This window comes from Polypterus senegalus, chromosome 5 (genome assembly GCF_016835505.1).
Source record: "Polypterus senegalus isolate Bchr_013 chromosome 5, ASM1683550v1, whole genome shotgun sequence".
NCBI lineage: Eukaryota > Metazoa > Chordata > Cladistia > Polypteriformes > Polypteridae > Polypterus > Polypterus senegalus.
In genome coordinates, this window is record NC_053158.1 from 38878750 (window position 1) to 38904494 (window position 25745).

Genomic DNA, 25745 nt, shown 5'->3' on the forward strand with positions numbered 1-25745 from the left:
TTTTCTTTGATACTGTAGCGACTGACATGATAAAGTGTCACAAAAGTTTTACTTGAACAATCGCTGACTTCGTAACCCCAAACACAACTTTCTAGCACCCTCTCCAATCCCTCATCCCCCACGTCTTGCCCCCCCTTACCGCATCAATCAATACTCCGCTATCAGTCTTCTGTGCTGTACTCTGCCCTCCTTCAATTGGACCGAACAGCCACAAAACCAAAAAGGCCGCAACCTGGCTGGGACACTGCAATACTTTCGAATTGTACTGGTTTCATAATCTCTTATCTGCCTTGTTTTTTTCTCCATCGCCTTGGGTGTCTATTCTACGTATTGTCCTTACACTCTTTATATGTGTTGAGAGAACATGATCTGTATGCACTACGTGCTTTTACACGGCTGACTGATTTTTGATGCATGTGCTTTTATATGATATCTGTTGTAAGTAGGGCGTGTCTTGCAAGAATCTCATGTTCCACGCCCCCGCGAAACGCTCCGTGACAAGTCTGTTTTGTCTCGCGGGTCTTTTAAATGTGTTTCAAGAAGATCACGTATCGTTGCCTTGCTTTCCAGGATTTCTTTTCATTATATTATATTATATTAATAGCAAAATACCCACGCTTCGCAGCGGAGAGGTAGTGTGTTAAAGAAGTAATGAATAAGAAAAGGAAACATTTTAATAATAACGTAACACGATTGACAATGTAATTGTGTTGTCAATGTCAATGCCTAGGTTCACGACCAAAAAGCTTGCCAAACTTTTGCCTCGGTTCACAACCACACACTCGGTATACGAACAAGCCAGTTTCCCTTGCCTGCCTGAGCTGAGCTGAGAGAGAGAGAGAAAGAAAGAAAGAGAGAGAGAGAGAGAGGAAGAGCGAGCACGTGCCTGCTGGGGAGGGGGAGGAGGAGATTGCTGCACTGTTTGCCTGCCTATCTGCAGCCATATATATATATATATATATATATTATATATATATATATACACATACATACATATACATATATATATATATATATATATATATATATATATATATACACACATACATACATATACATACATATATATATACATACATATACATACATATACATATATATATATATATATATACATACATATACATATTTCAATGAAATTCTCAATGAAATGCAAATCAATTTCTATCTTTTATTTAAAGTTATTTTTTCGATTTTCCTTTTGATGTGCAATCTGCCACTGTTGAAATAAACCTACCATTGAAATGATACTGTTCTGAGACTTTTCATTTCTTTGTCATTGGACAAACTTACAAAATCAGTGAGGGGTCAAATAATTATTTCCTCCACTGTATATACATACATATATATATACATATATACATATATATACATATATATACATATACATATACATACATATATACATATACATATATATATATACTGCTCAAAAGAATTAAAGGAACACTTTTTAATCAGAGTGTAGCATAAAGTCAATGAAACTTATGGGATATTAATCTGGCCAGTTAAGTAGCAGAGGGGGTTGTTAATCAGTTTCAGCTGCTGTGGTGTTAATGAAATTAACAACAGATGCACTAGATGGGGCAACAATGAGATGACCCCCAAAACAGGAATGGTTTAACAGGTGGAGGCCACTGACATTTTTCCCTCCTCATCTTTTCTGACTGTTTCTTCACTAGTTTTGCATTTGGCTACAGTCAGTGTCACTACTGGTAGCATGAGGCGATACCTGGACCCAACAGAGGTTGCACAGGTAGTCCAACTTCTCCAGGATGGCACATCAATACGTGTCATTGCCAGAAGGTTTGCTGTGTCTCCCTGCACAGTCTCAAGGGCATGGAGGAGATTCTAGGAGACAAGCAGTTACTCTAGGAGAGCTGGAGAGGGCCATAGAAGGTCCATAACCCATCAGCAGGACCAGTATCTGCTCCTTTGGGCAAGGAGGAACAGGATGAGCACTGCCAGAGCCCTACAAAATGACCTCCAGCAGGCCACTGGTGTGAATGTCTCTGACCAAACAACCAGAAAGACTTCACGAGGGTGACCCAAGGGCCCCATGTCCTCTAATGGGCCCTGAGCTCACTGCCCAGCAGAATGCAGCTCGATAGAATAGAATACCAGAATTGGCAGATGCACCACTGGTGCCCTGTGCTTTTTACAGATGAGAGCAGGTTCACCCTGAGCACGTGACAGAAGTGAAATAGTCTGGAGAAGCCATGGAGAACATTATGCTGCCTGTAACATCATTCAGCATGAGCAGTTTGGTGGTGGGTTAATGATTGTCTGTGGAGGCATATCCATGGAGGGTCACACAGACCGCTACAGGCTTGACAAAGGCACCTTAGCTGCCATTAGGTATCAGGATGAAATCCTTGGACCCATTGTCAGACCCTATGCTGGTACATTGGCTCCTGGTGCACGACAATTCCTGGCCTCATGTGGTGAGAGTATGCAGGCAGTTCTTGGAGGATGAAGGAATTGATACCATTGACTGGCCACCACACTTTCCTGACCTAAATCCAATAGAACACCTCTGGGACATTATGTTTTGATCCATCCAATGCCACCAGGTTGCACCTCAGACTGTCCAGGAGCTCAGTGATGCCCTGGTCCAGATCTGGGAGGAGATCCCCCACAACACCATCTGTCATCTCATTAGAAGCATGCACCGATGTTGTCAGGCATGTATACAAAAACACAGGGGCCATACAAAGTGCTGCGTACAATTTTGAGTTGCTGCAATTAAATTTTGGACAAATGGACTAGCCTGCCACATAATTTCCATCAAACGATGTGGCATCCTTTCGTTCCTAACACATTACCCAGTCTATATCAGTATAGATATCCAGGAGGATTTCTTTTTCCCATTGAGATCTGATGTGTTTTCAAAGTGTTCCTTTAATTTTTTTGAGCAGTTTATATATAAACTGTTTATAAACTGTTTATATATATATATAGCAAAATACCCGCGCCTCGCAACAGAGAAGTAGTGTGTTAAAGAAGTAATGAAAAAGAAAAGGAAACATTTTAATAATAATGTAACATGACTGACATTGTCATGAGTGTTGCTGTCATATATATGCCTACCTAAATAAGTCACCCTCGCTTTGTTCTTACTTTTTTACCATTCATTTAATCATGGCTAGTGGGGAAAAATTATAAAATGGAAGGAGGATTACACGGAGTATGGCTTTACCAAAACAATTATTGATGGCGAATTGATTATTCATAAAGCTTGAATTGGTGATCTGTTTTTCTGTGTTAACCTCATATTTTTTCATACTTCTTCTCAAACCAAGGTGGTGCGAGGGTAAAATGAATAGGGATGCGCTGATCAAAGTAATCGGTGTACCAGGTGATTTATGCATTGACAAAAGTTCCCCTTTGCTTGTAATGCAAAGTGTGATTAAATGCATTATTTTTTAACGCGTTATGGAGCACATGCATCGAAGCTTCTCAGCTGTGCTTGTGCCAAGAAGAGGAAAGATTTTAAAAATAACGTAACACGATTGTCAATGTAACCTTTTATAAGTAGTGCCTGGAGGATTCAGTGTGGAGAAACTCTAGAGACAGCGTGTGTATTAACTTGTGGATTTTTCTGTGAGTATTTGGTGGCAGTGCGACGAAGTTGCTTCGAAAGACAGCGTTAGCCGTGGAGCTCAGCTCAGAGCGAAATTAGGTAAATGGGAGGGGAGATGATGACGTGACTCCCCCACCCGCCTTAACTGTCAATCCGCCACAAACACAGTCTCTCGGAATTTGCATAAGCACACCCCTTCACCTGCAATTTTAACTTAGTTACAAAGTGATCAAAACTCTCATTTATATCCTGCATCCTCTCATTAAACTTGTATCCCGCATTACCCGTGGGCATGAGAAACGCCAGCGGCAGCCTGTCTATGAACTTAATTTAAAGTTTAGGTTTACACCTTGCTTTCTTTCCGAAGTAGCAGCACTCATGAATATGGTAGTACATGTCACTCGCTCGCTTCTTATTGTTTCGCTGCCTTCTCAATTATATAATGCATGTTTTCTTCAGCGCTTTTTGGAGGTCTTCCTGGTTTTCTACGCATTGCGTTGACAGTCAGTTCACGTGATTACGTGGGAGACGTGATGAGTGAGTCAGTCAGTCAGTGAGAGCTTTGCCTTTTATTAGTATAGATATACATACATTTATATATACACACACACACACACACACACACACACACACACACACATATATATATATATATATATATATAATAAATATATACATACATATATATTTATATATATATATAAATATATACATACATATATACACACATATATATATATATATATAAATATACTAGCAAAATACCCGCGCTTCGCAGCGGAGAAGTAGTGTGTTAAAGAAGCAATGAAAAGAAAAGGAAACAGAAAAGGATGAGTGTTGTTGTCATATATATATATATATATATATATATTTACACACACACACACATAAACATATATATATACATATCTATACATATACACATATATACATACATATATATCTACATATATACACACACAAATACATATATATATATACATACATACACACACACATATATAAACATATATATACATATACATACATATCTACATATATACACACACAGCTATTTCAGTATCAGTGCAATACGCTGTTTGTTAAAACGGTTGACTCCCGCTCTTACGTGCAATAACAAATCAAATCATTCAGTTGTCTTTGCTCATATGTCATTTTAGAGCTGGACGCCTGGCATCTTTTTTTGGCCACAAGTTCATTTCTGCTTGGTGTGAGGTTCTGTGTTGTGGAGAATTTCAGGATGGATTGCAGGTGCTCATCGGTGAGGCGACTCCTGTGTGCTGTTTTGTTAGTCTTTATCACTGAGAAGAGCTTCTCACACAGATATGTGCTACCAAACATGCACAAGGTTCGAGCCGCATGTAGACGGACTTTTTTTGTTCTTCAAAGTCACCAAAGCGCCGTGCAAACTCAGTGCGCAATAACTGTAGTAAGCGGTAAGTGTTGGCAAGGCAGCTGAAGCGCTGCATTATGGGATCTGTAGTTTATTGTGTTACCAGCGCTTCATATACCCGGGCTTTAATAACAATAATACAGTATATAAAATGATCTCGCAGGTCGGATATAATTACACGCCGGGCCGGATGTGGCCCGCGGCCCTTGAGTTTGACACATATGGACTAAATAGAACTTGAAAAGATATATTTTTTCAAATGTGATCGCGCAATTCAGATAGAGTTGACGCACTACAGCCTGCATGCCTCAATGAGTCATCCTCCCCTCGCTCTTACTTTTTACCGTTCATCTAATGAATACACTGAGTATGGCTTTACCAAAACAATCATTGATGGCGAATAAAGTATCCATTATTCGAGTATGTAGAGCGGGATATATATATATATATATATATACATATATATATACCACGCGTATCGCAGCGAAGAAGTAGTGTGTTAAAAAGGTAGAAAAAGAAAAGGGAACATTTTAAAAATAACGTAACATGACTGTCAATATACAGTATTTGTTTTGTGAGTGTTACTGAGTGTTGCTGTCATCAAGGATTTGATTATCATTATTTCTTTCAATCAGGTTCGTATTTGTAGGATGTGTTGTGTTCAAGTTACATTCCGTGTTTGTCAATCGTTGTAAAGATGACAGGTTTCATTCATCGATTCGTTTCTTACTGCATCAATAAACAGCTCGTCTCTTCTTTATCTGAGACCTGACACACTGCATGCACGGGTTTTTTACACTGTCTTCCTTTAGCGGGACATTGACTTTTTCCACCGTGTGCTTTGTTTCCGCAGTAGCTGGATTTATGAATATGCTTGTATGTATCAGGCGCTTCATATTTTTGCTGCCTTTTCAATTGTGTAATTCGGTTTTGTTCAGCTCTTTGGAACTGTTGCTTTTTGCTGTGCACTGCGTCAGTTCATGTGAGCCGCTCGGTGTACATGCATCGAAGGTTCCCAGCTGTGCTGGTGCCATCTCGTGCTATGTCCATGGCTGTATTTAATGTTACCTTAGTCCTGGCACTTAAAACTTTCTCTCGCAGTTTCGCTGAGTTTGTGCCAAACACCACCCTGACCATCTCATCTTCCTCTGCATAAGCACAGTCGTTCACCCGTGAATATTTAGTGGGAGTTTGCTATTGGATTGCCGCTGACGGATGGCCTTTTATGGGCAGGCACTAAATTAGAAATGCCAGTGGCAGCCTGTCTATGAACTTAATTTAAAGTGTAGGTTTACATCGTGCTTTGTTTCCGAAGTAGCAGAACTCATGAATATGGTTGTATATGTCACTCGCTCGCTTCTTATTGTTTCGCTGCCTTCTCAATTATATAATGCATGTTTTCTTCAGCGCTTTTTGGAGGTCTTCCTGGTTTTCTATGTACTGCGTGATTACGTGGGAGGCGTGATGATGTCACGAAACTCTGCCCCACGGCGTTCAAGCTCATCTCCATTACAGTAAATGGAGAAAACAGCTTCCAGTTATGACCATTACGCGCAGAATTTCGAAATGAAACCTGCCCAACTTTTGTAAGGAAGCTGTAAGGAATGAACCTGCCAAATTTCAGCCTTCCACCCACACGGGAAGTTGGAGAATTAGTGATGAGTCAGTGAGTGAGTGAGTGAGGGCTTTGCCTTTTATTAGTATAGATACATACATACATACACATATATATAAATATATACATACATATATACACACATATATATATACATACATATGAATCCCGTGGCGAAGCAAGGAAGGGAATGTAGAGACTGGAGCGACGGACAGCCTTATATAGGCAGTGAGCCAACAACGGCGCCTCACATGGTGACCGAGCTGCAAACTATGGACGTATATATGTATAAAGTTAGCGTTGGGAGCCCGCGTGCCAAATTTCTTGAAGATGGGCCCATACGTAACAAAGACCGTTGAAAAGTTCAATATGGCGGCCGACAGTGGCATCATACCACTGAAATAAGTAACAAATTTCAGCCTTCTACCTAAATGGGAAGTTGGAGGTTTAGTGACATTGGAAAGTTCAATATGGCGGCTGACAGTGGCGTCATACCGAAATACCGAGATGAATACCGAAATAAGTACGTACATTGTTTTTGGTTAGCGCAGGGAATCTGCCTACCAAATTTCGTGAAGATGGGGCCATGAATAAGAAAGTTCAACATGGCGGACGTTTCCGCGTAGAATTTCTAAATGAAACCTGCTTACCTTTTGTAAGTAAGCTGTAAGGAATGAGCCTGCCAAATTTCAGCCTTCTACCTACACGGGAAGTTGGAGAATTAGTGACGTTGGAAAGTTCAATATGGCGACCGACAGTGGCATCATACCACCGAAATAAGTAAGTACATTGGTTTTGGTTAGCACAGGGATGCCACCTACCAAATTTCGTGAAGATGGGGTCAGCCTTCTACCTACACGGGAAGCTGGAAAATTAGTGATGTTGGAAAGTTCAATATGGCGGCCGACAGTGGCGTCATACCATCGAAATAAGTATGTACATCGGTTTCGGTTAGCGCAGGGAATCCGCCTACCAAATTTCGTGAAGATGGGACCATGAATAAAAAAGTTCAACAAGGCGGACATTATATATATATATATATATATATAAACTGCTCAAAAAAATTAAAGGAACACTTTGAAAACACATCAAAGTGCAAGTGGTGCATCTGGTGTATTCTATGGCGAATGCCAATCGAGCTGCATGCTGCTGGGCAGTGAGCTCAGGGCCCATTAGAGGACATGGGGCCCTTGGGTCACCCTCATGAAGTCTTTCTTTCTTTACACCAGTGGCCTGCTGGAGGTCATTTCGTAGGGCTCTGGCAGTGCTCATCCTGTTCCTCCTTGCCCAAAGGAGCAGATACTGGTCCTGCTGATGGGTTATGGACCTTCTATGGCCCTCTCCAGCTCTCCTAGAGTAACTGCTTGTCTCCTAGAATCTCCTCCATGCCCTTGAGACTGTGCAGGGAGACACAGCAAACCTTCTGGCAATGACACGTATTGATGTGCCATCCTGGAGAAGTTGGACTACCTGCGCAACCTCTGTAGGGTCCAGGTATCGCCTCATGCTACCAGTAGTGACACTGACTGCAGCCAAATGCAAAACTAGTGAAGAAACTGTCAGAAAAGATGAGGAGGGAAAAATGTCAGTGGCCTCCACCTGTTAAACCATTCCTGTTTTGGGGGTCATCTCATTGTTGCCCCTCTAGTGCATCTGTTGTTAATTTCATTAACACCACAGCAGCTGAAACTGATTAACAACCCCCTCTGCTACTTAACTGACCAGATTAATATCCCATAAGTTTCATTAACTTTATGCTATACTCTGATTAAAGAGTTTCTTTAAATCTTTTGAGCAGTATATATATATATATATATATATATATATATACACACACACACACACACACACACACACACACACACACACACACAGTGGGTACGGAAAGTATTCAGACTCCCTTCCATTTTTCACTCTTTGTTATATTGCAGCCATTTGCTAAAATCATTTAAATTCATTTTTTCCTCATTAATGTACAAACAGCACCCCATATTGACAGACAAAAAAATTTTTTTTGAAATTTTGGCAGATTTATTAAAAAAGAAAAACTGAAATATCACATGATCATAAGTATTCAGACACTTTGCTCAGTACTTAGTAGAAGCACCCTTTTGAGCTAATACAGCCATGAGTCTTCTTGGGAAAGATGCAACAAGTTTTTCACACCTGGATTTGGGGATTCTCTGCCATTCCTCCTTGCAGATCCTCTCCAGTTCTGTCAGGTTGGATGGTAAACGTTGGTGGACAGCCATTTTTAGGTCTCTCCAGAGATGCTCAATTGGGTTTAAGTCAGGGCTCTGGCTGGGCCATTCAAGAACAGTCACAGAGTTGTTGTGAAGCCACTCCTTTGTTATTTTAGCTGTGTGCTTAGGGTCATTGTCTTGTTGGAAGGTAAACCTTCGGCCCAGTCTGAGGTCCTTAGCACTCTGGAGAATGTTTTTGTCCAGGATATCCCTGTACTTGGCCACATTCATCTTTCCCTCGATTGCAACCAGTCGTTCTGTCCCTGCAACTGAAAAAAACCCCCACAGCATGATGCTGCCAACGCCATGCTTCACTGTGGGGACTGTATTGGACAAGTGATGAGCAGTGCCTGGTTGTCTCCACACACTGAGGAGAGGCAAGACACATGACAGCCCGCATGGAGTTTGCTAAAAGACACCTGAGGGACTCTCAGATAGTGAGAAATAAGATTCTCTTGTCTGATGAGACCAAGATAGAACTTTTTGGCGTTAATTCTAAGTGGTATTTGTGGAGACAACCAGGCACTGCTCATCACTTGTCCAATACAGGTGGTGTGAGGGAATTTAAGTATGGTACACATCTACAAATTTTATATATATATATTTATATATACTCCTCATCGGTGTCTTTGTTTTGCAAATGTGTCAGCTCCCTGCTATCTCATCCCAAAATTGTTCTAATTCAGTTTTATTCAAGAATCCAAGAATAAAATTGAATAAAAAAAATTGTTCAAATGACATGTTGATATTAATGTCCATGTGCAAGGAAAAGTAACATCTTTTACAAATACCATAAATTTACACAGGATGTTACATACTCACATCAAATGAATGCTTATAATATGTGATAATAATAACTCTTCTACGCGGTGGTGTGCTGGGGTGGCAGCATAAAGATGAAAGACGCCTCATGCCTGGACAAACTTGTTAAGAAGGCAGGCTCTATTGTAGGATTAAAGTTGGACAGTTTAACATCTGTGGCAGAGAGACGGGCACTAAGCAAACTCCTGTCAATCATGAAGAATCCACTGCATCCACTTAACAGTGTCATCTCCAGGCAGAGGAGCAGCTTCAGTGACAGACTAAAGAGATCGTTCCTCCCACACACTATGCGACTCTTCAATTCCACCCGGGGGAGTAAATGCTATCATTAATTTTATTTTAATTTTTTTCATTTTTATTACTATTTAATTTAATATTGTTTCTTTGTATCAGTATACTGCTGCTGGATTATGTGAATTTACCCTTGGGATTAATAAAGTATCTATCTATCTATCTATCTAATAAAAGCAGCTTGCTACTAAAGCACTAAATGCAGAAACAACACAGGATTCAAACCTATTTACCTCACCCTTGCTAGCATCAATGATGGCATGAAGTCTTTTGTGAGAGTTGTGGATGAGGCCCTTGATTTTCTCAGGTGGTACAGCTGCCCATTCTTCTTCGCAAAAAGCCTCCAGGTCCCATAAATTGTTGGGTTGTCTTGCTTGAACTGCACGTTTAAGATCTCCCCAAAGTGGCTCAATGAAATTGATATCAGGAAACTGTGATAGCCACTCCAGCACCTTCACTCTTTTCTGCTGTAGCCACTGAAGTGTCAAGTTGGCCTTGTGTTTTGGATCAATGTAATGTTGGAAGATCTAAGTGTGTCACATTCGCAGCTTCTGGCCTGATGAATGCAAGTTGTCCTCCAATATTTTCTGGTAATATGCTGCATTCATCTTGTCATCATTTACACTAAGTTACCTATGATAATTTTTATATCCTTTCACTGATATATACAAATCAAAAACCTTTTTCACATGTGCTTTGAGAGTTCTTTTGCTTTCCCCATGGCTTGGGATCCAGCAAAATCAGTGCAGCGCTGCATGAATTTAAATTGACTATTTATGACCAAACACTGAATACAATCAAATAGGTTACAGGTGTGGACACTCTCCCTTAATTCGAACCTGTGTGTGTCAACTTGAGTGTATATTATCAGATCCAACATTCAAGGGTATGTAAACTTTTGATCAGGTCAATTTGGGTGATTTCGGTTGTCATTATGATTTAAAAAGGGCACATATAATTATGTGATCATAAATTGCCTCACCTGAGCACACTTCCTAATTGAAAGGAAAGCTTTCAGCATGATTACTTATACTTTTCAAACAATGGCCAATACTTCACAAATTCTGCTAGGGTATATATATTTATGAGCACAATTTTATAGTCACAGGCACATGGGAGGCAGCTAAAGGGCTCGAAAGATGGTGATCCCATTCTGGACCACCGGATGAAAACTCCACCTGGGCCTGTCAACATCACTTCCGATTCTGGACCCCATGTTTTGGACTCAAGACTCAAGAACTATTGATGATTTTTTGCTCTTTTTCCAGCCAAATCTTCAAGTATATGGGGTGGCTACCGTAAACTTTTTTCTGTGTTCTTCTCTTTTATTCACAGTGGCATAGTCGGCAGGATTTTGCTCAATATGAGCCAGGAGCAAGACCTACGAGTCAGTCTGACATCAATGGCAATGGAGCTCCAGTCCATAAGTGTCCAGGTGGGACAGTTCATCGAATAAGGCACGTGAGGCACATGTCGCTGTTCAAAAGGACAAGGAATGAACTCCATCCTAGGTACTGTCATCTGTACAAGAGGGTGATGATTTTGAATGTTATTTCTTGAATTTTGAACAAACAGCCACTAGGCAGCATTGGCGTGAGGAATGGACTAACAGAATAGCTCCGTTCTTGAAAGTTGAAGTGCAGAGGGCTTACTATGGTCTCTCGGAGGAGAATGCCACCAACAATGACCTCTTCAAGGCAGAGATCCTTGATAGATATGGGGAATCCCCGGACCAGCAGGCGAGTGTGTGTCATGAGTGGAAGTTTGATCCAGAGTAGCTAACTCACTTCCAGGCATTCACCTTATGGGGCAGGGCCAGGTCAGATATAAGGAACACCTAACTGATAGTCAAACAAGTTGCCTGTGATTTTCTACTGAATGCCCTTCCCAAATATCTTGCTCAACCAATTCGGAGGCAACCTTTCAAAAATATGGAAGCTCTCATCGAGATCATAGAGAGACTTAGGGCAGCTTCACAATCCAAAAGAACAGAACAGGCCACTCATCAACCCCCGAAGGGGTGTGTCATTACTCAAGAGCCCAACTGCTGCAACACAAAGCAAGCGCCAAAGCCAAAGGACAAGCAATGATATTCCCTGCCTGGCGAAGACATTGGATGCAGGGGAACATGGGGAGAGAGGTACTGTGCACTTGCCAACCCTATTTCTTTCCTTTGTACAGGAGTGGCACTTGTTAATGGGCATTGAGTGACAGCTTTAATAGATTCCGGTAGCAACAATTCCATTGTTGCTCACTGACTTGTGCTGCAGCGATATTGGTTAAAAGGTACAACCAGTCTGACCTGCATTCACAGAGAAACCTGCTAGTACAGGTCTGCATCATGTTTCATCAATTACGATGGGTCACTGAAGAAGCTAATGTTAGCGGTCTTCCGAAATCTCCTGTTTCCGGAAATATTGGGGTGAGACTGGTGTAACACGTGTGGAGGACTGCCGGCTTCGTGTTCCGTTCCTCACCCCCAGGCCGCCAGGAGGAGCTCTCCCGACAGCATGATCGTGCCCCGAGGTCCAGCAGGGCCTCATGGACTATGTAGTGCTTATACACAGCCCTGCTGGATACCTTGGGGGCCACAGGGAGTCGCTGTAGGGGGGCTTGTGGGCTCTTATGTGCCCTATGATCCGGGAGTGCGTCACGTGACAGGAAGAAACAACGTGCTCCCGGGTTAAAGAAAAGGACTGTTTACCCTGACCCGGAAGGAATAAGGGACTGTGGACTGATTGGGCAGGAACGCCTCCGGGTCAGGGGCTATAAAAGGACTATGGGCCAGTCCAGAGACTGAGCTGAGCTGGGAGGTAGAGGGGCGAAATGTCTGGGTGAGGAGGAGAGATTATTTTGGTATTTATTGAGTGTGTGAGTAGTGTGGAGGGTGCTTTGTGCACATTGTTGCTAATTAATAAAGAGTCTGGGACTTTTACCTGGTGTCTAGCGTGGTACCTGAGGGTTCAAGGGAGCACTAGCGCCCCCTACTGCCACACACTAAAAGCGGTATAACACCACCCACTCCTAAAAAGCTTTTTGGGAATAGTAATGAATGGAGAAAGCTGCTTCCATTACGTGTGTACAGCCAGGTGAAAGAGGAAACACGGCCACTCAGAGTGACATGGTGATTCCTGGGATGCTGTGAGACAAAAGCGCCATCAACAGGTGCTGCAGGATGAAACCACGCCCATTGAGGTTGACACAGACCCTCTCTCACTATTACATTTTTAGTTCAAACAAATGCCAGCCTCCTTTAAATGGAAGCAGTAGAATGACAATGCAGTGGTTCTGGTTAATAACCCATAAGGTGAATGCCTGGGAGTGGGTTGGCTACTCTGGGTCAAACTTCCACTCATGACACACCCTCGCCTGCTGGTCCGGGGATTCCCCATGTCTATCAAGGATCTCTGCCTTGAAGAGGTCATAGTTGGTGGCAACACACTCAACTTCCTATTTCACAAGGCCCTCACTTTGTCTTGAATAATGTCAGCACCGGTATTGAAAACTTCAGACTTTTCTTTGCCTTTCATTCTCTATACATACGCTTTGGACACAGGTCTTGGTGCTGTGCGAAGCCAGAGCGCACCCTGACATATTCCTGAGCTAGAAACTGTTGGAATGGGAAACCAGGAATGTGGCAGTGCAGCAGGAAACCTTGGCAATCAATTGGGTGATTACGCAGCTTGAATATTATCACTTGGGCCATGAGTTCACCTTGCTTACAGATCATGCACCTTTACAGTGGATGGCCTTATACAAAGAAACAAACCCACGTGTCAGAAGGTGATTTTTGAACCTTCAGCTTACAAGTTTTAGCTTGTTCATTGTTGAGGGTCTCTTCACACCAAAACTGATTCTCTTTCTCGGGTTCATGACCTCTCAGTTAGGACCACCTAACTTGATGCTCTGGACTGAGGGGAGGAAGACCATGTCACAACACGTGTGCATGGGATACAGCTAATGGGCTCAAAAGATGGTAATCCCATGCAAGACCAAGGGTTGGCAGTGTGAACTAACTCTTTCTCTTTTTCTCCTGCAGACCACCTGAGGGAAATGTCACATGGGTCTGTTAACATCACTTCTGGTTCCAGGCCCAAGGACATCACTTTCTCCACCTGACTTTAACACACACACACACACACACACGGTTCATGGAAAAGTTTGGGCACCCTTGGCCAAACTAAAACAATCACATTTTAAAGAATATGTTAACACAGAATTATGATGTATTTAATGGGCTAAATAAATGTAAAACTGTAAATGTGCACTTACACTTGCAAAAGTCTGTCTGCATTTTCAGTTCTAAGGTCTCAGAACTTGTTAGATTGTTAATCTGGCCTGTTTTAGCGATTTAGGGTCAAAAACTATACTTAGAAAGTATTGGCTGATGACAGCCTCAGAGCCTGATAAATAATATTATTTTTCAAAAATTGTGCAACACTCAACAACCATGGGCTCTTCTGAGCAACTGACTGAGGATTTGAAAATTAAACTAACTGATACCTACAAAGCAGAGGAAGACTATAAAAGAACTTCCAGCTAGAAGTTTCCACATTCTAAGAAGCCATTAAAAAAACAGCAGATAAGCGAAACCATGGAGGCCACGACACAATCTGGAAGGCCAAGAAAACTGACAGAACAGTTTGTAACAAAACTCCCATACGACTGAAAGGGATTTGAAGGCAGTTTTAGCTAAGAAAGGAGTGTTGGTGCATGACACAGTCATGGCCTTTATAAAAGAGTCATCAGAAGTAAACCCTACCTGTGAGTTCATCACAAAAACAATATGTTAAGTATACAAAACTGTATCTGCATAAGACAGAAGCATTTTGGAACCAAGTACTGTAGACAGATGAAATTAAAATAGAATTCTTTGACCACAACCACAAAAGGTTTACCGAGGAAAAAAGGAAGCAGCATTTGAAGAAAAGTACACCTTGCCGGCTGTTAAGTACAGGAGTGGATTTATTATGCTTCAGAGTTGTGTGGCAACTAGTGTCACAGGAAACATTGTACAAGTACAGAAAAGAATGTATTACACTAAATATCAGCAAATCCTCAGCGAGAATGTCAGGTAATCACTCAGAAACTGAAAAAGGGATGGCTTCTACAGCAAGACAAAAATTCAAAACACACTTGAAATTTTGCATGAAAATACCTCAAAAAACATAAGGTGAAGGATTTGGAATGGCACTTGCAGTCCTCAGATTGAACATCTTTGAAAACCTGTGTGTAGACCTTAAACGTGCTATGCATACAAGTATACAGTAATTCACAACTAGAAGCAATTTGCAAGGCAGAATGAGGAATATTTTCCAAAACAAGAGTCCACAGACCCATAGCTACAATAAACTTTTGCGAGGTGTGTATTTTTGCCAATGGGAGTGTTACTGAGGACTGACTTAGTACAGTGCCAGAATTTCTGCAAATGCCACATTTACTCCACTGTTTAAACATTTTTTTTTTTTACTTATCTTTTAATTTATCAATTTAATTGTAACAGCAAACTAACAACTGATCAGAGGTGCCAAAACCTTTGCATGAAACTGATACATATTTCTAAAAGTATATTTATTTGGACAATATTCTAACTACTAAAGTGAGATGAAGAAACTACAATCTACTTTTATACCTTTTCAGACTGCAAAATCTGAATGTAAAGTTTTTTATTTGTTTTTGTAACTCCGAGATGTCTGAAATTTTCTAAGACAATCAAAAGAATGTAATCCAGTTTAAACGACCATGCAAGACTATACACTAGGAAAAGGATGCTGTTTTCCAATTTAATTATGAAATCGGATATACTGCAGAATTCTTCCAATAGATTCAGTACATAGGACAGTGACACATACAGACCGGTAATACAGAGCAGTAATTAGTCCAATTAAATTGAATAATGTTAAATAGAAGAATGATAGAGAAGTATAGAAATGTGTATTTATATAAAGGGAGAGTAAAATAAGCAGATACTAGTATAATCTATATATATATAATTCACTAAGGCAAGATTCACTGAGCCGCCGACAAACAAGACACCTAAGGAGCACGCAGGAAGGAGCCACGCCCACCAACTCCTGGCACCTCCGAGCCACGTTGACTGTTCATAAAGGCATGTTTCTCGTGGAGGTGAATCGCCATATGCAGCATGTAAAACGGTTTGCGAGGGGTATCCAATGAGATCCTTAAAACAATCCTTTCCAACTGAGGTTAAAACACAATGAAGTAAGCAGTCTTTAAAAACCGAGTTTTCGGTTACGACGCACAACCGCGTGCACCATAGCAAACTGTTTTACATGCTACATACAGCAATTCGCATCCGTGACAAACATGAGTCTTCTTCACTCACAGACAATTATATGTTGCTCTCTCCAGAGTTCCATCTTTTCATTCACTTTCTGTTGTATCCTTAAACCCTCCCTTTTTAGACAACTGTGTCTTTCCAAAATGTGTTCAACCATCAATAAATAATTATGCGGCGTTTGTTATGCCGCGGCTTCACTATTGTGTTGTATTTTGCTCTCTCCAGAGTTCCATCTTTTCATTCACTTACTGTTGTATTCTCACACCAACCCGTTTTAGACAACCGTGTCTTTCCAGAAGTGTTTAACATTCAATTAATAATTATGCATGAGATTGAGCGTGTGTCTACCCGGCGCAGAGGCGCTTGGGTAAGCCATTGAACCCCATTCGGGCTGCAAACCGTGGAATTCCCACTAAGTGTGACTCATATGCTCCCTCTGGTTGCGTCCCTACCCTTTGTGCACACCCCCCTCCCACCTCGCTACTACCGTGGTCGGGTGTCTTGGTGGATTATATATAGAAAACCAGCCAAAACCGCACAGAGCAATGAAACGTCTACGTGAATCACATGTGCATCTGGACTGTGTAAAGACGACAATGACTCAAGTGACGAGTTGGAGGTGGGCACATCAGCAGGCAGTGCATACTGAACGACATATCAGCAGACTAGCATGACGGAGGGAGCCGAGTGGACGTCCATCTCCTCTCCTGTCGTTCCACACGCGCATAAGCGCAGTGCACTCGCATCCCTCCATCTGGCAGGACAAGGCATGATGGCGGTCTGCCAGTTTTCAGTCACGGACGATCGTGTGTTGGTTCGTTCCGTGCATTGTTACAATGTTGCTTTTCTTGCTGATTTATTACATTCCAGATTTTTCAAATGTTAATTTTCTCCCTATGCTTAAAATTCATTAAAAAAATCAGCCTGATTATGCGGCGTATGGTATGCCGCGGGTTGGCTAGTGACGTAATAATGGTAGAAGTACAGTAATCCCTCGCTATATCGCGCTTCGACTTTCGCGGCTTCACTCTAGCGCGGATTTTAAATGTAAGCATATCTAAATATATATCACAGATTTTTCGCTGGTTCATGATTTCTGCGGACAATGGGTCTTTTAATTTATGGTACATGCTTCCTCAGTTTGTTTGCCCAGTTGATTTCATACAAGGGACGCTATTGGCGGATGGCTTAGAAGCTACCCAATCAAAGCAAGTTTTACATATTAACTAAAACTCCTCATTGATATAAGATATGCTTCCCGCGCGGTGCTTGATTGTTTGATTTTCTCTCTCTCTCACCCTCTCTGCGCCTGACGGAGGGGGTGTGAGCAGAGGGGCTGTTTACACAGAGGCTGTTTGCCAAGAGGATACGGACGCTCCTCTACAAAATGCTGCTTTATCGTGGTGCTTCGGCATACTTAAAAGCACGTATTGATTTTTTGATTGTTTGCTTTTATCTTGCTCTCTCGCTCTCTCTCTCTGACATTCTTTGCTCCTGACGGCGCTCCTTTGAAGAGAAGATATGTGTGCATTCTTTTAATTGTGAGAAAGAACTGTCATCTCTGTCTTGTCATGGAGCACAGTTTAAACGTTTGACTAAAGGGTGTTATTTCATGTCTAGAGGGCTCTAATAATGTTAACAGTGTGGGAGAGTTTATAAGGGCTTAAAATATATAAAAATAACCATACAAACATATGGTTTCTACTTTGCGGATTTTCATCTATTGCGGGGGGGTTCTGGAACGTAACCCCCGCGATCGAGGAGGGATTACTGTAATTACTTTTATGTGGCACTAGAGACAACAGCTGTGAATATATTGCTTGCATGAGTACTGAATGCTTTAGAAAAATCCAAAAGTTAGTTAAACAGTATCTGAAAGTAGTTAACTAGAGTCGTTACATTCTCATCTGTATAGCAGTGGCACAACAGTATTTGAGCAATGGTGAGGATCAATGTGTCATGGTATTTGTTTAATTCTTTAACTAAATTATTAGTTGAATAGTAGTACACTCTTAACTTGAGAGAGGCACACAAAATGGAGCAGCTGAAGATACACATATTCCTCAAGATTCAGCTTTCTTGTAAAAATTTAACTCGATAGAAAAACAATAAACCATTTAACATCTGGAATTAGAGACCAGTTTAAACCAACATCAAATCACATATCTGTGCCCGTTATGGTCCGAGGTAAAAGAAAAAATCTTACGGCCACAGCAAAACAAGCAGAGCTTTGGTAGGAAGTACATCAAATATTACATTTCAGAAATGAAGCAGCTAACAAAGATCCTTGCTCTATCCTAATCAATAAATTTGGCAATTATTGTTTTTTGTAATGACAGAAGTCTCACATTTATCCAAGCCTAGGGGAGTTTTAGGTCATTTAAACACAGTGCTGTTTACTCTTATTTCAATATGTGATTTCCTTTTTTTTAAATAAGTGATTATTTCATTAACATCTATATTAATTGGGATTTATAAATGTACATACATATTAAGACAATCAGTTTTCTGAGAAAAAAGTATTTGTTGAAATCATTCCTAAGACTATAAATCAAAGCTTCTGTTATCTATGCTGTACCAGATGATGTCAAAATTGATAAATTCTGGCAGCAATACAATGCAAAAAAAAGTATTTAAAGGTGTAGGGAAATCAGGAGCTTGTCTAGACCCAGAACACAATAACAATCATGGAGTAAGATACTATGGATTTAAAAAAAGGCAAGAAACAAATTGATAATCATTTATTCAATCAATCCTAAGATCCGAACAGAATGTAATCTTTGCTTAAAGAATTATAGACTGTTAATAAACAGCAACAAGGTACCAATCATTTAAAGATAAATGATCATAAAAATGTTCTAACAAATCAGTGATAGGTTAAACAGTTGAACAATATGGTCCCCACTCATTTACACATTATTTTAGGTTTTAAGAAGTCAACACATGGTCTACTTTGTAAGTCAATAATAGTATTTATAATGTGACTTCTGCCTTGATGACAGTACTGCCAAGATAAAAAAAAGTGAAACACTACTATCATACAAAAAGAAATGCTTAAATTTCTTCTCACCGTTTGCCCCTGGGATAGTGCCTCACATATTCACCAACATCGTGTGCTGCTACTGCTAGTACCTGAGGGTCATCAGAAACTTCCAGAAGCCGTGTTAGAATTCTACACATTAAAAAAAGAATACATAAAAAAAGCTATTAAGATAGAGAAAATCACATCGATTTGCAAATGTATCTGTTTCATATGATTCCATAGACAGATAATTACTTATAGGATATATTTTTTTTAAGCTGGCATAAATTGGAAGGAGCATTTTTGCTCAGTGGTTCTCTTATTAATATTATAATATTACACATTATTAACCCTATACAACTCCAGACACCTAACAGGCAGATAAGGAGCCTTGGCTTGAGCTGGAAGAACTTTTTGCCCGAGTTGAACTCTGTCAAGGGTTTTGGAATGGGACAGCAGGCTGCTTGTGCTGATCGACATATTTACAAAATAAAAGATGCTGATGTATAGGTGGCCTCGGATTACGGGTTTTTTGTAGGGTTCAGGGATTCTAGTGTTAAGGACATTCTCCCATGTAGAACCCAATTATTCTACCAAAGTGACACAGATTAAGGCCACTGTCTCCGGTATTAGTGAGCGTGGAATTGTACATTAGCTTTCCCTGCATTTAGCCTTTCCTCTCAATCAATGGATAGTTTAGGTGAGCTTAATATATTCTGACCACTGATTTGCTGATATTTTTTAAATCTACACGACAGTTATGTATGTTTTCCAAATTTTTATTTAATACATTACATAAGAAAAAATTTTAAAAAATTCTATTTAAACAACAAAAAATTACAACTCATAGTACCTGTAATTTATATATACACTAGCAAAATACCTGCGCTTTGCAGCGGAGAAGTAGTGTGTTAAAGAAGTTATGAAAAAGAAAAGGAAACATTTTAAAAATAACGTAACATGATTGTCAATTTAATTGTTTTGTCACTGTTATGAGTGTTGCTGTCAACAAGGATTTGCTTATCATTATTTCTTTCAATCAGGTTCGTATTTGGAGGATGTGTTGTGTTCAAGTTACATTCCGTGTTTGTCAACCTTTGTAAAGATAACAGGTTTCATTCATCAAAGTGTTCACTACCCAAAGCGGTACTCGTGAATCTAAGATGTTTAACAGGCATTCCCGGTATTAAGTTGTGGATTTGCCTGCGAATATTTAGTGGCAGCGTGTCTATGAACTTAATTTAAACTTAAGCTTTACACCTTGCTTTCCTACTGATATGTCTACAAAGGCTTGTTCAGATTCAGAGGATTGTTCCTTTCTTACTGCATCAATAAACAGCTCGTCTTCCTCTTTATCTGAGACATCACACACTGCATGCATGGGTTTACCTTTCCCAGTCCTGCAAACTTTAGCGAAGTGGTTCAATTTACCACATTTTTTACACTGTCTTCCTTTAGCTGGACATTGACTTTTTCCATCGTGTGCTTTGTTTCCGCAGTAGCTGCACTTATGAATATGCTTGTATGCGTCACTCGCTTCATATTCTTTTGCTGCCTTCTCAATTGTATAATGCATTTTTGTTCAGCACTCTGGAGCTTTTGCTTGTTGTCTGCGTACTGCGTTCACAGTCAGTTCAACTGAGCCGCTCAGAATACATGCATCGAAGGTTTGCTATCTCATGCGATGTCCACGGCTTTATCTAATGTTAGCTCAGACCCGGCACTTAAAAGTTTCTCTCGCACTTTTGCGGAGTTTGTGCCAAACAATATTTTATCCCTGACCATCTCATCTTCGTTTGCATAAGCACAGTCCTTCACCAGCAATTTTAACTCCGTTACAAAGTGATCAAAAGTTTCGTTTATACCTTGCGTCTTCTCACTAAACTTGTATCTCGCGAAAATCGTATTCGTCTTAGCCATGGCAAACGCCTCGTAGCGGCAGCGTGTCTATTGGATTGCTGCTGACAGGCGGCCTTATATGGGCAGGCAATCAGTTACGTGGGAGGCATGGATATGGGGGATGCAATATAGGCAGGCAGCCAACTACGTGGGAGGCGTGGTGATGGGTGACGCAACTCCGCCTCACACGGTGACCGAGCTGCACGCTATGGCTGTATATATGTACCTGAGTAGGATTCAGTTATGACCGTTATGCGTAGAATTTCGAAATGAATTCTGCTTAACTTTTGTAAGTAACCTGTAAGGAATGAGCCTACCAAATTTCAGCCTTCTACCTACAGGTGGAGGTGGAGAATTAGTGATGAGTGAGTCAGTCGTTTTTATTAGTATAGATTACATTATATTACATAATCACAAAAAAAGACTTAATTTTCTGAAAAAAAATTGCATTATAATACATTCAGCTCTTGTGACAACTTACAGACTGTTGATTACAACTCATGCAACAAAGCAACACAGTCAAAAATTCCTGTGAAAGCTTTACATAATCAATGGGAAGATGACCTTCTAAAAGAAAATGTTAAAGCTTTAAGGAAATGTTGACCTTAAAAATCAAACTGCTAAGGCTGCTTGTTAGAGAAAGATCAAAAGAAACACAGAATTAAAACTCACCTATTTTCAGCCATAATTACCATAATTAGTGTATGCAAATTAATATACGCAATCGTAAGAAAAACAAGAATATAAATACTATAAAGCAGGGCTATTCAATTACAAATTCAGTTGGGCCAGATTTTCAAACCAAGAAATTAAGCTGGGTCAGACATTTTCAGCGGCTGATAAGCAGCAGGTAATGACAAATTTTAATCACTTCATCCTGGGTGTGACGTTAATCTGTGTCCAGCCCTGCAAGCAGGTCCTTCAATTTACAGTGAAAACTTGGGGGTTGGTGGCAGGATTGGAACATAAAAAAAACCTCACACTGTTCCAGCGTGGTGCTGAGGTGTCACCTGCCATACTCAAGTCCTAATCCAGGTGGACACACCTAACCTCTCGCTGACAAGGCACATTAATAATGTACAGTGGTACCTTGGTATACGTCCTTAATCCGTTCCAGATCTTTGGAGTTATACCAAACAGGACTTATACCAAACAAATTTTTCCCATAAGAAATAATGGGAAAATTATTAATTCGTTCCCATGAAAAAAAAAATCCTATTGTTATTGGTATATTATACATTGATGGGGTTGTATAAAATAATTTAAACACTGCTTAATACTAAAATACATAAATACAAAAGCAATTAGGTGAAATAAATGAAAATGACTTGTCCGATAACAATGAGTTTAATTTTAGTGCACAACAAAGGAAAGCGTTACAGCTCTTCCAAAGGAGCCTCTTCAGGCAAATGTGAAGCACTGCCATTGTTCTTCTTCTGGCAGTCTTCAATCCAAATCCCTAAAGCAGATTCCATCCAGACTACTGCCTTATTACATACACTTACAACTCGTTTTGCACCCTGGTTAAAAGGACACTGCGTCGTAGATCTTATATTCCTTTCCTACTTTTTAAATAAAAGAATCGTAGCCTTCAACAAATCCAAAACGCTTACCTTTTCGCAATCATTAACATCTTCCGTTTGCACTTGGGCACGGCCCCTGAAGCAGTAGCAGATCGTTTTGGAGCCATAATGAAGGGCTTGACTATGCACAAAGATAAACACAAAACAGCACAAAAGTTAACTCTTTACACAGCGAAATATGTTGATGCTGAATGAGCGAGACGAGACTTCCTGGTTAACACTGCATTCAGCACGCAGGAACTTAACTGCGTGCTCTGATTGGTTAGCTTCTCAGTCATCCGCCAATAGTGTCCCTTGTATGAAATCAACTGGGCAAACCAACTGAGGAAGCATGTACAGGAAGTAAAAAGACACATTGTCCACAGAACCCGCGAAGCAGCGAAAAATCGGCGTTATATATTTAGTTATGCTTTCATATAAAATCCACGATAGAGTGAAACTGCAAAAGTCGAAGCGCGATATAGTGAGGGATTACTGTACAGGTTAAAACTTTTTTTTTTTTTTTTGAAGGCGCGCGCCTGGTATACCACATGTGTTGTTCTAGCACACGAGTCGTATTCCAAACAAAGGTCGTATACCAAGCAAAATATTTCGCCTCTAAACAGGACGTATACCAAGTTGGACTTATTCCAAAGCAGACGTATACCGAGGTACCACTGTATTTCTCATCGTAACACTAAGTAAATGGGAAGCTTTTACTGTTCCTGTACATAAGATGTTTCAGAAAAGAGAGTTTCCAATAAATCAGATCTATTTTCAGGTTTTAAAATAGAGGAAATTCATTTATTAGTTGTCTAGTTTTTAAGTTACACCTATCAAGATTATCCATGAAAATCTATGAGTTGTTATTATAGTATTTATGTAAATAAATTGTTTTCTGTATTTTGATATGCATTTGTGTTTTTTAAAGTTCATATCAGTTTTCATTTTAATCATTTACCTTTGCTATTACTTATAATGTCCCACAATTTGTACTGGCAAATTAGTTTTCCCAGGCCGTCCAACAATCAGTTAGACATTCTACTAACTGCCAATGACAGTTTTAATAGCAATGATTAAAAAAAGCAAATAATACATTAGATTTGAAAAACAGTTATTTTTTTATTACTAGAGAATGTTATTGATAAATGCCAAAGACCATTTTAATTACTTAAAATAATCTCTAGGAGCAAAAATGGAAAGTTTTATGAGCCTAAACATGTTCATGAAAAGAGACCTCAACCATCTGTTGTGATAATCTTCATATGAACTTATGAGGACTTACAGTGCATCCGGAAAGTATTCACAGTGCATCACTTTTTCCACATTTTGTTAAGTTACAGCCTTATTCCAAAATGGATTAAATTAATTTTTTTCCTCAGAATTCTACACACAACACCCCATAATGACAATGTGAAAAAAGTTTACTTGAGGTTTTTGCAAATTTATTTAGTGCCACTATCACTAATCTGTGGGAGGCATTCAAGTAAGAATTCTGTGGTAATGTATGTAAACATGACAGCACATCAGTATTTAGATTTAAACTATTATCTGGAAAGCTAGGAGGGAAATGTAATGAAAAGATAAAGCAGATCTCATTGTTGTGCCTGTGTAAATAAATAATGTTAGTTATCCAACAAGCATTCAAAAACTCATAAGAAAAGCTTACTTGAGCAATTCATAATTCTTTTCATTCAGTCTTGCAGCATTTTCTCTCCAGAACTTTTCTGATTTATGTACAGGACTCCACTCTAATCGACCAGACTTAAGTTCAGAACTGTATTCATCAAATGAGCTATGAACAAAAATGAATGTGAAGAATGTTCTTAAATTATCATTTCTTTAGATTATATAAGTAACAAGCAACTTTAGTCTTTTTAATCCACTTATTTTTACTGTTTAAAGTTCAGGTAAATGCAATGGATAATCTTTTGAGAATTATATACAATGGAAGTTTGCCTTTTCTGACATATCCTTAAATAAACTCTTGAAATGCCCCTAAATAACAGCAGGTATGGTTTACGCAACACCGTTAATAAGTACAGTAGGTACACTTCTCAAAATAATAAAGTGAACACTTAATCATTACAGTCTAACACCAAGTCAATTAAGCTTCTGGGATTTCAATCTGTACAGTTAGGAAGCATAAGTGATTGTCAGTCAGTCAATCATTCACCAACCCGCAATATCCTAATACAGGGCCACGGGGTCTGCTGGAGCCAATCCTTGCCAACACAGGGCACAAGGCAGGAACAAATCCCCGGGCAGGGTGCCAGCCCACCGCAGGACACACACACACACACACACTCACCCACACACTAGGGACAATTTAGGATCGCCAATGCACCTAACCTGCATGTCTTTGGACTTTGGGAGGAAACCAGATTGTGAATCAGCTTTCTCTGCTTTGACGCAAATGAAAGTGATAACTGGTGCACTGGAGAAGCAACAGCAAGGCAACCCCCAAAAAGGTAATGGTTTTGCAGGTGGTCGACACAGATACTCGCTCTCTCTTTATCCTTCCTGACTTATTCTTCTCTAGTTTTACGTTTTCCTAGTGCCCTTTTCACTACTGGGAGTACAAGGCGGTACCTGCAGCCAATTCATGTTGCACAGGCAGCTCAGCAGGATGGCACATCCATACATGCCTTCTGAAGGTCGCTTGTTGAGCATTGTTTCACTAAATGATGACATCTGAACATGAGAAGATACATGTGACAAGTAAGAGAGAGAAATTATGTTTCCCATTGTGTGAGACTGCTGAGAATATAAGAATAATGCGCCTCTCTCTTCTTCGTGCCACCTTCAGCAACAGAGAGAAAGAAAGTGACAGTACAACAGGATAAGAGGGACAGAGTGAGCTAAAAGTGCAATAGTATGAGAGGCATTCATGCTGCACTGACTGAGACAGAGCAACAGCACAATGAGAAAAAAGGGCATCACTCACAACATGCCAATTTAAATTTTTACACTTTTTCTTCTTTTTAATGTTGTCCTCCATCAATGTTTTGTGT

The 25745-nt window shown here is 40.1% G+C and overlaps 1 protein-coding gene across 2 annotated transcripts in view; it reads right to left on the reverse strand.

The window, feature by feature from the left end:
• The window catches only part of atp6v1h (ATPase H+ transporting V1 subunit H), a 99856-nt gene that overhangs the window by 24217 nt on the left and 49894 nt on the right, over nt 1-25745 (reverse strand). For both annotated transcript variants that reach the window (XM_039754507.1, XM_039754508.1), the window contains exons 11-12: nt 24401-24526; nt 19319-19420 (exon numbers count right to left, since the gene is read on the reverse strand). In XM_039754507.1, the coding sequence (XP_039610441.1) occupies nt 19319-19420; nt 24401-24526 (228 nt within the window). The remainder of the gene's footprint in view (nt 1-19318; nt 19421-24400; nt 24527-25745) is intronic.